General features: G+C 38.0%; 1 protein-coding gene across 1 annotated transcript in view; it reads left to right on the top strand.

Moving 5' to 3' along the window:
* Nucleotides 1-2529: 2529 nt before the first annotated feature.
* LOC107876404 (nudix hydrolase 17, mitochondrial-like) overlaps nt 2530-14115 on the top strand; it is a 62349-nt gene continuing 50763 nt past the window's right edge. The window contains 1 exon segment of the mRNA XM_016723333.2: nt 2530-2562. Within this exon segment, the coding sequence (XP_016578819.2) occupies nt 2530-2562 (33 nt within the window).

A 14115-nucleotide genomic window follows, 5' to 3' on the forward strand; every position in this document is an offset into this window, starting at 1 on the left:
AAGTCCAAAAATTTACGAAGCCACAAAATGAGAAAAAATTTTATTGCAAAATTACTCACGTCTATGCCCTTGATATTTGAAAAATTTTGGGCAGAGGGGGTTGTTTGTTTTGCATTAGCACCACACAATTTGCCACACATGGAACCAACTGAAACTTTAGTCTCACATTTTGGCTCAAAACGGGCAAACCAACCATATGGCTACTCAAATTTCGCTAATAGGTATGAATGCAATCCCAAATCATCAATGCCACAGGTACTCAAACTTCCCTTGCATTGTTCTTGATGCCACGGGTACTCAAAATTCCCCTGCATCTATAGTTCAAGACCTAAACACGACGTTTTACCCTTAAGAATATTGTCACTTAATCTATTATAGGGCAAAGATCATCATGTATCATCATAATCAAAATAAAACTAAAGTAAAAAGAAGAACCAAAACTAAAACCACCTGATAATCCATGAAAATCTGGGCACCATTAGGGTACCTAAATGTATCATCCCAAAAACAAAATGAAAGACATCATCCAGAATGCCATCAAAATAATACCAAGAACATACAAACAATACAGATATAGGGACAGACACACCCCCAACTTAAAATCTGGCAGTGTCCCCACTATCTAATCAATAAGATAAGAGAAAAGGGTGCTTCCTGAATCAGCCTCGAGAGCTGCTCTCTTTAACAGACCCTGCATCATCTCCACCATCATCAATATCGAACCACTCAGTAGGGGCCTCAGCATCACTCTCAACCCTCGGTAAAGGTAGTCGCTCCTTGGGTTTGAGCACCTTGAAGATGCTCTTCACCCCTTTCTATATCTCGGTGAAAAATTTCATCTTTTTTTTTTCTATTTTTACCATCTTTTTATGTGAGTCTTTTAGGTCCCTGTGTAATGATGCCAAAGATGAATAGGGTCTATCCAATCTAGTAACCGTGGCTCCTTGCTTCTTCTGTTCCTCCTGGTATATTTCATAATCTGATTGAGATACATATGAGTGGCGAGTAGTGGAGGACTCTCTCGTACCTTGAGGTATCCCTAAAACAAGCTCTCTGGTGGCCCTGATATCAATACCAATGTCTTCCAGAGGCCCGGTAGTGGATGGTCTACAAGAATCAGGCTCTTTATCTGTTGGCTTACTAAAGTCAACTTTTCTCTTCTTGCTCTGACTGGGTGCACCTTTACCCCTGATTTTGAGTAGAGTGATGTGTGGGCTTGGTTTTACCCAGGTATCCCTGGGATACTCTTCTACCCCTGCTCTTTTGCACAGCTCAGTAATAAAAGAAAGTAAGGGAAGAAGTGTACCGCCCTGAATCTTAAAATGCCTTTATTCTTCAAGAACAATTTGGCCCATGTTCAGAATAATGTCAGATGTAAGGCTGGCCACCATGTGAGCTTACAAATTAGTGACTGAAGTCATATGAGTACAAGGCGACACTCTGCTGCATATGATGTTCAACCAGTTTCTGGCCTCTATTGTGAAGTCGTACATGGAGATCCCTCTTTTGGTGGCAGCCTGGGAGACCTCTTTGCCAGGATATAGAATGCAATCCATCCAGGTCCTTGGCTCACAGCCCTTTGCCTGAAAGTTAGCCTTATCTAAATCTGGGAGCATATACACTTTATTCACCCGCTCTATTCCAAAATGTACATCTTTTCCCTGAATTTTCATCACTGGGTTTGAGAGGGAGACTGTGCTAAGATTCTTATAGAACTTTCTCACCCATTGCTCATTGTTAAGGCAGGGGTCTAGGATAAAACATATCCATCCTGTAGTAGCAAGCCTGTTAAAGAATTCTGGGAAATTTTCTAGTACCTTGTCCATAGAGAGACCCCTCTCTAGGAGAAGCTTTAACCTGTTGAGATCATTGTAATATAGGCTGTGGCATTCTGGAGCCATGAATCTGATATCGCCAAAGTCTCCTATTTTTATGGGTTAGTACTTGTAAGTAATGCAATTCAGATCATCATTAGCATTATCATACCAAAAATATGTTAAATTAACCAATCAAGCTTATGTGGTAGTGTTATAGAAGGTTTTGGGGTGAGACATGGATGTGCAAATATTTTGAATTCCACAGACAATCATCCTCAGGTATGGCGATCGTGGGGCAGCGACCACACTCGTGGTGCTGCAATTACAATCATCGAGACCGCAATCGCGGTACCTGAGATCATAGTCGATAGTTCTGCACAATAGGAAAAATATATAATTTTAACCAAACTTTGTGTTCCAACTAGGCATACAAAAATCTGATGAGAGAACTTAAGCCTAGATTGCGTGATTATAGCTCCAAACTCGAAGGAATTCACATTGAACTCATTTGGGGCATTGAATTAAACCCATGGTATACACATCAATTTCAACAGTTTTAGGCTAAAATATGTGTACTCAAGACTTCCCCAAATGACGTGTACACTTTCTACAATAGCTAACCACAACAATCATCACAAACAAGCACAATTTTGGTATTATAACACTATTTCGAGCCTATTGCTAAACTAAAAGTTCTAAGCCTACAATAACAATGAAAGTAAAGGAGTTTGAGACTGCATACCAGGTAAATGGTGTAAAAGACTTGAAATGCAAACTTGGATACTTTACACAATGCCAAAATTTGAAAGAATTTAGAAAAGGAGGCATATGGGAAAGTGACATTCTGATGGTCATTTAAACTGATTTGACCGCGATCGCGTTCCTAGTTATGCAATCACGGTCACGTAGCTTGCGTGATTGTGGTAGCTCAGACCATGGTCGTGGTAACTAAGACTAAAAAATTAGGTCTTCTACACTTCTTGTTCAGTCCAAACTTTCCAATTTCCACATTTCTCTTTTCAAGTTCAATTAACACTTCTCTTAGTGCTACCTTTACATGGATTATCCATGCACAAAAACAAAAATAAAATCTACTCTATTATGCATAAATAAAAAGTTTATGTGCCACTTTTTGTGGCGTGATAGGTTACCTGCCATCGAGCGCTTAGTTTAACATCCTGGCATGATGCTTCCACCACTTTTCTTTGAGCTTCCACTTAGATGATTTGAATCTTCATTCCAACTTTCGTTCAATCTTTTATGAGCGGTAGAGGGACAGAAGATTCAAATTTTCCAAGTTGAAACTTGGAAGATGTGAGGGAATGGCAAGCAAGCTTCGATCTCGCCATTTTGAAGAATTGAATATTTTACCCAACTTTACATCAAATTTTTGGTTTGGCTCCTTAGGTAAATGTGAGCACATCAATAGGACACTAGTTGCACATCAGGTGTTGAGTTCCTTGGCCATTGATGGACGGGGTTCCATATGCTCCTTTGGAATATCAAATTCCAAAATATAGGAATTATACTCTGTTCCCCCACAGTATATCATTTTTCTAGATGGATGGATTCTCATCACATCCTCTAGGAATAATTTTGAAAAGTAGGCTGAATGAGGCCCAACCCCTAATTCTGAAATTTCCTCCTCTAAAGCATCTTCACCCCGAAATGAACTAGAGTTGTCATAAGTGATTTACCTTGATTTTTCTTTTGACTCTAGTACCATTTCATTTATTTCGGCATCTTCTTCCCTATTTAACTCGGTTGATTGGGAAATCATCGAGGAATCTTCGCTACCAAGCTCATCCTCATAGCTTGGTTTCTCCTCTTGATCAACCCCCTCTTAGGAAATGGGCATGGTAGTGATATTTGCAAGGTTTGTTTACTTGCCCATTTCCTCTATCTCGACAATTTCTCTTCTAAATGCCTCATAGAATTGATGCATGTCTTGCATATTTTCCCCTATTGTAGTTACCCGATCCAAAATAGTTTGAAGCATTACTTCAAGACTAGTGGACCCAGTATGTTGCTCTTCCTTCTCCTCATTATATGACCTATCAAACTTATAAAAAGAACTAGCAACTCGGTGAGCATAATAAGGGGAGGGGGTATTTGGGCAATCACTCCAATGTCTATCTCGACCACCACACAAAAAACAAGTATACTCCCAATAGGAGCGAGACAGTGTTTTTATCTCTCTTCGGGGAGCATATGTGCAATATCTTCCAAAGTGGGGTCCATCACAATATGGGCATGGATCGTCAAGATAAGACTTCCAACTACCAAAATCATATTTGTAGGAAAATGCCATGGATACAAGTAAAAGAAAATAAAAAAATCTACCTAACACAAGAAAAAAAAGAAAATCACAAACAAATATTTAGAAGCTTGAATTCAAGCAAGTAAGCTAAAATTCCAAACAAACTTAATACGTCAAATTGTTTCTTAGCTACGACACCATTTTTGATAACGCTCAACTTACACGTCAATTTAAATGCAGGGCGCTCATCGTCAATATATTTGCCCAACTTTTGAGTCGGGGTCGAATCTACGAGGAACAATGTGAGTGGCAATTAAGTTAATTCGAAATAATGGATACTAGTTAAATTCAAACCAATAGTACAAGAAGATAAAAATGAGGGAGATAGGTATCTATACTAATGTTTCTTTTTAGTTTTTTTCTAGTATAAATTCAGGGCTATGAATAATTAGAGTTTTATCAATTAGGCACGAATCTTGGGATTCTATATTACTAAGGGGACTGACATATGAATGCTACTAGTCAAAGTCATTTTAGTAGATTAAGTGAGGGTAGGTTTGGTTATAGGTTTTGATGCTAGTCTTTCATCAAAACACCAAACTTTCACCAATTGATTCTTTCGAATACCTAATGGGCGTTTTCAACAATTGGTAACCAAACCTTAATTTAGGCATCCGTATTTTTAGAATAATACCCATGGTATAGTCAACTTCACAAATCACCCTTATGTCTAAGATAGTTATAGATTGACAAACTACACACATAATTACCATTGCTTTGGTCTCCATATCCCTCTTTCAAGGATGACATGGATTCCTAAAGTTCACCTAAAACCCTTCTTTCGAAGATAGCCTTGAGCTTTCTAGAGTTTGAAGCTTTCACCCATCAAAACCATATGGGTATTTGGGGATTTCACCCATAAATCCCAATTAAATTGGTCAAGCAATGATAAAACCCATCAATATGAACTACCAAGTAGAAGATAACAGCAATAAACCACATACACTTTAATCCCTATTCATACATAACCCCAAGAGGGAGATCTAGCCACACATAAGATAAATAAGCAAAGATATACCCATAATCTCTATTGAATTGATTTATTGAAGACTAAGTGAATATTACTTTAAACTTTAGACTCCCCACAAATCTCTAATGAAAATGAGCTATTCCTCCACTTAGAGGCTACTCTAATGTATTCTTCACCCAAAATTTATACAATATTTTCTCCTCCAAGTATAGAGGCTATGAACTGACTAACAAAACCTAACTATTGAGGAAGATAGAATATGATGAATGACTTGCCTAGGGTTTTAGTCCTCTTTTGTCAAAAATTAGGATCAACCAAGTGAATTTCTAGTTTTTCTCTTGGGCTGCAATCTTCCGCTAAGATGCGATTGCACTTGCTTGGCCGTAAGCGCAGTTGATTGACTATGCTTGACTGCTGCGATCGCGGTAACTGAGGCCATTCTACTCCAGGTCTTCAGTTGAACTTCTTGCTTCCTTTTGATCATTTTTAAGCTCCAATCCACGTCTTTCTATCCAATGAACTCTATGCCTCCAAAGTGTGGATAATAGTGCATTTAATCATAATTATATCTCATTTATTCACTCAAAACAACTAATGTACACGAATGATGAGTGCAAATGAGTGGTAAAATCACCACTCATCGAAACTCTAACCCAATTAACCAATTCAACTCTTATGGACTTTGACCCTTTTAACCAATTCCATACCATACATGACCACAAGGTCTTCGTAGAAACATTTGTCATTTAAATAATTCAATACGTCAATGCCTTAATTTGATTCATTATTCAATTTAATTTATAGTCATCAATACCCTTACAAGCCATTTATTCCTTATAGCACTCTCATACCATATTTTATTTCAAGCACAATCCAATTTCGTGTTTAGGGACTTTAACCCCCTTTTTTGCCATCAAAATAATAAGTTCATAACTTAATCCATTACATGGCTAACAATATATTTACCATACCATTTATCAACCATTCATACTTATTGGGCCATTGCCCTATTTCATACGACTAGTTTTTTCACTTAGATATTTTCACAAACACCTTGGGTGCATACCTTTATCAAGGTCAAATTCATAGTAGAATTCATAAATATTAGGGTTACTCAAGACCCATTTGTTAAACCACAAACAACAAGCACCCACATATTCAAATCATCCTCAATAACATGTATAAACACAAGTTTAAGCAAGAACAAACTTTATTCATCATTAGGAAACAAAAACCTTATCATTTGATTTCAAAATAACCATTTTCAGTTGTTAATCCATGTGTAAGATACATGGTTTTTGAGTTAATTAACAAGGGAAAGAGTTACATGCCTTAAACAAGATGATCCACCAAGAAACTTGAATCATATTTGCCTCTAGATGAACACCCTTGAAACCCTAGCCTCCAATCTGGCTTTGGGAAGTGTAGAGAGGATTTGGAATGTTTTTGTCTTGCAAAATAAGGGATTAGAAGTCCACAACATATTATACAGTAAGGGGACTTAAAGGTTTTGGGATGGGAAATGACCATAGAGCCATTAGCTAAAAGCTGGAAAATAAACCTGCAGTAGGGTATGACTCTCCCAAGTTAATCATACCCTAGGGTACGAGTGGTACCCTAACTCTTACAAAAATAGTCCACTCTATATCAAGTTCCATACTCTACACGACTAGGTAGGATATAACTCATACGCTAATGTACGACCATGGAGAGGCTAAGTCGTATCTAGGACAATGAGTAACTCCCTCTAACTGCCTAGGGTACAAGAGAGGTCACTAAAGTCGTATACAAGGGTACGACTAGTACCCTTAGTCATACCTAGTCTGGAATCCTCAATCAAGGAATTTCCTAAGGGTCCAAAGCCTAGGTGTTTCAATTCTCCCCCACTTAGATCATTCGTCCTTGAATGACATGTAAGAGCAGCATAAAACAAGTTAATACACTCCAACCAACCTTTTAACATTTAGAAAACAAGGCACATAACAAGGATATAACACATATCACAATCATTATCAATCAACCGTTCATCTCATTTACTGTGGGACTCAAACCCACTATTTATCAAAGGAACTTATGTAATTCAAAGCTTAGGAACTTTAAGCCATCGTCTATCATCAGACTTGCTTAATGGAAAGTGTTGGGACTTGAACCCATTGTCTAACAAAGACTTTAATCAAGGCATAATGATTAACACATACCACAATCACAAGTTTCCAGAATAGAAAACAAATGTGGATGATTAGATTTCATGTCCTCTTTCGCCTCCCAAGTAGCTTCCTCGGACTTTTAGTTCCTCCATAGAACTTTCACCGAAGCCACTTCTTTCATTCACAACCGACAAACTTAATGATCTAAGATCCTCACCGGGACCTCCTCATAGGGAAAAAAGTCTGAAATACCAATATTCTCTAATGGAACAACCAATAAAGGATCACCCACACATTTTTACAACATAGAGACATGGAACACCGGGTGAATGGAGGTCAAACTATAAGGTAACTCCAACTTATAGGCAACATTGCACACCCTTTTCAAAATCAAGTAGGGACTAACATACCGGGGACTAAGTTTCCCCTTCTTATCGAATCACATCACCTTTTTCATGGGATACACCTTCAAGAATATCCATTCACTAACATTAAGCTCTAAATCCCTACGCCTCACATCCATATAGGACTTTTGGCGACTTTGAGTGGTTTTCAACCTCTCACAAATCACCTTCACCTTTTCTAAGGCTTGGTGAACTAAATTGGGGCCAAGTAGCTTACCCTTACCAAATTTGTACCACCCAATAGAAGAATGACATCTCTGACCATAAAATGTGTCAAAAAGAGCCATACTAACGCTAAAGTGGTAACTATTGTTATAGGCAAATTCAATCAAAGGCAAATGGTCATACCAATTACCGCCATAATCAAGCACACAAGCACACAACATAACCTCCAATGTTTGGGTGGTCCTCTCCGCTTGTCCATCTATCTGCGGGTGGAAAGTGATACTAAGGCACACCTTAGTCCCCAAACCTTTTTGGAACAACTTCCAAAAGTGAGATAAAAATGGAGTACCATGATCCGAGATAATAGAAACTGAAGCACCATGTAATTTTACAATCTCCACGAGATACAACTTAGCATAGCCCTCCACCGAATAATTAGTCTTTATGGGCAAGAAGTATGCGGACTTGGTTATCCTATCCACAATGACCCAAATAGAATCACATTGGTCCTGAGATCTGGGAAGATCAATAATGAAATCGATATTAATTTTCTCCAACTTCTATGCGGGCAAGTCAATCTCTTGGTACAAGCCTCCGGGCCTCATGTGTTCAACTTTCACTTTTTGACACACCATACACTTAGCCACATAACTAGCGATATTTTGCTTTATATTACCCCACTAACAGAACTCTCTAAGATCATGATACATCTTTGTAGAATTGTGATGTATAGAATATCGATATTTATGAGCCTCGACCATAATTCTTTCCCTCAATCAATTGATATCGGGAACATATAGTCTACCTTGGTACCTCAAGATACCATCACCACCAATCACAAAGTCAACTACCTTTTGTTGACCCACACTGCCCTTGATCTTCATGAAATTGGGATCCAATACTTGCATTTTATTTATCACAACAATAAGAGAAGATTGAGATACCGGATGCACAAACACACCGCCATCCTCGGAGTCCGCAAGATGAACTCTAAGACTAGCCAAACGGTGAATGTACTTCACCAGTTCCTGCTTATCCTCATCCACACAGGCTAAACTCTCCATGGACAATCGGCTAAGAGAATTGATGACTATATTAGCTTTACCCAAATGGTAATGAAGACTCATATTATAGTCTTTTAACAGCTCAAGATACCTCATTTGTTGGACATTTAACTCTTTTTGAGTAAACACATATTAAAGACTCTTATGATCAGAAAGATGTCGACATGAACTCCATAGAGATAATGTTGCCAAATCTTCAAGGCAAAAACCATGGCTAACAATTCCAAATCATGAGTAGGGTAGTTCTTTTCATGAACTTTTAATTGCCTAGAAGCATAGGCCACCACCGTACCATGTTGCATCAACAGACAACCAAGCCCAATACCAAAATCATTAGAATACACTATGAAAGCATCATTACCCTCGGGCACGGTCAAAGTCGGAGCCAAAGTCAATTTATCTTTCAACTTCTCAAAACTACTCTCACACGGATCCAACCATAAGAACTTGTCCTTTTTCACGGTCAACTTTATCAATGGGGAAGCTATAGTAAAAAAACTCTCCATAAATTTTCTATAGTAACCTGCTAGACCCAAAAAGCTTCTACTATGGATTGGAGTCACAGGTCTAGGCCACTTCTTAACCATAACAACTTTTTGAAGATCTACAATAATTACTTCAGTAGATATAACATGACCAAGAAAGGTCACGACTTTCAACTAGAAAGTCACACTTAGAGAACTTGGCATACAAACAATGATCATTCAAAGTTTATAATACGACATAGAGGTGACCGACATAACCCGTCTCACTCTTAGAATAGACCGAGATATCATCGATGAAGACAATGACAAACATGTCTAAGAACAGATGAAAGACACTATTTATTAAATCCATGAATGTCGCCGGGGCATTGGTCATCCCAAATGACATGACTAAAAACTCATGGTGACCATACCGGGTTCTAAAAACGGTCTTAGGGATATCTACTTCCCTAATCTTAAGTTGATGATAACCCAACCTAAGATCTATCTTAGAGAAATACTTTGCACCTTGAAGTTGATCAAACAAATCATCGATCCTAGAAAGAGGACATTTATTCCTTATGGTCACTTTGTTCAACTAACGATAATCAATGCACAGACGAAGGGAACCATCCTTCTTATGCACAAACAAAATAGGAGCACCCCAAGGAGACACACTAGAATGGAGAAAACCTTTATGTAAAAAGTCTTTCAATTGCTCCTTAAGCTATTTGAGCTCTTCCAAAGCCATTCTATAAGGAGGGATAAAAGTTGAACGAGTGTCTTAAATAAGATCAATCCCAAAATCAATTTCCCTATCGAGAAGACTACTAGGAAGATCATCGGGGAAAACCTCAGGAAACTCATCAACCACATGATTGGATTCTAGAGAAGAACCTTCCAAGTTAGAATCAATAACTCGGACCAAATAATACAAACACCCCTTTATGATCAACTTTTGGGCCTTAAGATACGAAATGAACTTCCTTTCAGGCACTAAAGTACCCCCTTCCTATAGAGTAACTGGCTCATTAGAGAATTTAAATATAACCCTATGGGTACGAAAAATCTAAGGAAGCATAACACAAATAAAACCATTCCATCCCTAAAATAACGTCAGAATCAATTATGTCCAACTCTATTAAGTCCATAAGAGTTTCTCTACCACTAACAAAAATCACACCCCTCTATAGACCCTTTTAACAACTACTGCGTCTCCTATCGGGGTATAAATAGAAAAAGAAACTGACTGAATCTCATGACCAAAGCCTAGATGCACAACCACAAATGAAGTCTCATAAGATAAGGTAGATCCTGGATCAAGCAGACAATACACATCACGGGAGAAAATTTTCAACACCCATGACAAGATCAAGAGATAGCTCAGAATCCTGGCAAGTATCAAGTGCATACAAGTGATTTCGGCCAGCGCCGGTGCCAGAAATAGAAGTTAAAGCAGAAAAGCACCCTTCGATGCAGGAGTAGGTGAAGTAGCAATAAGGGCCCTATTGGACCAGGAAGCCAATAAAGAAGGGTACTCTCAATACAAGTGCCCAATTTGGCCACATCTAAAATATCCGTTTTGCCCCTTCTCACACTGATCACGATGAGGCTGACCATAGAATCTACAAGTTGGGTAGGATAGAGCCGAATGAGCCTCACCAATCAGAGATTGGACACCCAATGACCGGGATCCATCATTAAATTAAGACTGACGATCACCCAATGACTTTGGGCAAGGAGCACAAGCCGAGGAGAAAGAACTCAAACTCCCCTACTTCTTTCTTTGCCATTTGCCATCGCCTCTACCACTTTGTTTGAAGGGCTCAGATTTTTTCCCTTTCCTATCACTAAACTCAACCTATTTCTTTTTGTCTTTCTCCACTTGTTGCATATACACAATTAACCTAGATATGTTCATCTTTTCGATCAACAAAGCCGTTTTACTCTCAAGCACCAACTCACCGGATAATCTTGACATAAATTTTGCATTCTAGCCCTCATGTTAGAAACCATCTCAGAGGCATACCTAGACAACTTATGGAATCTTAAGGCATACTCCTGAACAAATATATTCCTTTGCTTCAAGGTCACGAACTTCTCTACTTTCATTTTTCTCAACTTTTAAGGAAAGAAGAGGTCCAAGAAATTATTAGAGAAATCCTCCCATATGACAGAACTAGCATCCACACCTTTAGACAACTCCCACCCTTTGTACCATTGGTACACAACATCCTTCAATTGGTAGGAGGAAAAATCAATGACCTCAAACTCTAAAGCATTCATGATTTGGAAAATCTTCTCTATTTCATTAACAAAGTCTTGAGGATCCTTCTCAAACTCCGTACCTGTGAACATAGGAGGGTTAAACCTCATAAATTGGCCAACCCTTTTGGCCTTAGAATAAATGTTAGTCAGAGTACCACACTCTGATTAAGAGGCTATCAATTGCGTTAAGAGGTTGATGGAGCGACGAAACTCAATATTAGTAGCATCCCCTTGAGGTGACAAAATAGGAGGGTCAGTCTCATAGTCGAGGTTGGTGGGGACAGGTAAAACCCTATGAGAATGGTCAGATAACCCAGCCCTAGCTCGGGTCTAGACCTCAACAGTTAGATGAGCTTTATCCATAGGTCCCTCAGTCGGGGCCGACGTGTTTACCTGCATATCAAATCCCCTTGGAGGCATGATAAAAAATATAAGAAAATAGAATTTAGAGAAATCCAAGACCTTAGACTTTATAGCTTAAGATTGAAAAACAAGAAAGGAAACCATTCCTAAATGTTTCATAGCCCCTCTCTTATAATTGTGGTGAGCTTTACACCCATAAAAGAGACTACTTCACACGGCATTATGGACACCCATCTGACCATGACCCTAGGCTCTAAGAACAACTTAACACAACCCAAAACTAGGCCATGTCATGTGGGCATCTCAAGCCCAACTTGGATTAGAGATCGCCCCATTAACCTAACCTAGACATCTTATCAAATCATAATGGTTAGATGAGCTCCGACCATATATGAAAGTAACAAAAAAATAAAATTAATAGTCATAAATTAAGCAATATCTAAACATTCCATTAATGCCAATATTTTTTTACCAACATTCCCAAGTTCACAGTCATCCACAATGCATCAACACACATTTAAAGTCTATATAAGTATATGTCAGGACATGCCCCCTATAATAGCCAAAACCAAATCCAAGACAAGTCTATGTTATAAGCTAAAGACTATGAAATGTATGACTCCCAAGGTATGGAAGCTCACCACTTCAATGTCAACCACACAATCCGATTGAACACCTGTCACTGCAAAGGAAGAAAAGAAGAAGCTTTGGCCCCTATGTCACGTGGGGACATAGCGTTCGGAGATGGTTAGCGGTTGGAGCGCTAATATGTAACTCAAGAATCAGGATAAAATAGAATTATCATTTAAGGCAAAGTCAAGACATCATATTCAACCACATTTATATACATAATCATACATGTAGATATATATAACATGTTCATAATGTGTTACAAAGAAAAAAGACTTAGCAATACTCTCAATGTACTCATTCACATGTCATATGGTGGAGGACTCCGACCTTCCATAATTATAGATTCAAATATTTCTTATTTGGCAAAGGAATTTAACCTCATATATTCCCATTATACAAGGGACTTTAAGCACACATGCATTCTCATTAGACAAGGGACTTCAACTACACACCTTCGTTGGGGGGGCTCTAACCTTATGCCCTTTCGTTAGGCATGGGACTATAAACTCTTATATTTTCATTAGGCAAGGGACTCTAACCTCAAGCCGTATAAGATAATGGACTCTAACCTCAAGTAAGCTCATTTGGCAATAGATTCGTAATTGTCCATTTTCTAGTAAAGAACTGTGATAACTCTCTATCACGGTGAAGTCCAAAATCCCACTCGTCCCTTTACAGTAGCTCACCGCAATTAGCTGGTATCGTAGAAAAATTCTCAATGGGATAGACACCGCATTGCGCCAGAGCCCAAAATAGCACTCGTCCTTTTTCCAGTAAGCCACCGTGATGGTGCCATGTTGCAGTGAAGTGCAAAATAAGGATTTTTAGTTCCAAATTAAATTTTCCAAAGGGCAATCTAGTTATTTCCAAAGCCCCCAAATCATGAAAAACACAAGATTAAACCAATTCTAAGCTAATACACTCATGATTCATCAAATTCCTCTCCAAGAAACCCTAGAACCTCAAATTTCAAATCTCAAGAAATCTAAATTCCGCTATTCTTTTTTCAAGATAATCCAAAATTCAAGATCTTCAAGAAAAAATTTTTAAGAGCACAAATAGGAACTCAAAGTCCAAGCTTCTTCATCCATTCATTAACTAAAATATGTGGGGTTTTCAAGAAGGATAATTCTTTTATCCTTATGTCCAAAATTAGTTTTTGAAGTTAATTTCACATGAATTTACATGAGTTTCAAATTAGGGTTCATACTCAAATATTGCTATTTGAAGATTATGAGATTACAAGTGATTTGGATGTTGAATTGCATGTCTACTTTTGTATTTTTATGGGTATGACATTAATTTCCAGATTTAGAATTGAATAATTAATATTTTCATTATTTATCAAGAACTTATGATGATTTGACATGAATTTGATGCATATGTTATTAATTCTTAGTTGAATATTGATATTGTAAGAATGACAATGCTTTAAGCACCCTATGATTAGTTTTTTTCAGATTTTGATCAAGATTTGATCTTTTGATCTCAGCTTAGATA

The sequence above is a fragment of the Capsicum annuum genome, chromosome 7 (assembly GCF_002878395.1).
Source record: "Capsicum annuum cultivar UCD-10X-F1 chromosome 7, UCD10Xv1.1, whole genome shotgun sequence".
NCBI lineage: Eukaryota > Viridiplantae > Streptophyta > Magnoliopsida > Solanales > Solanaceae > Capsicum > Capsicum annuum.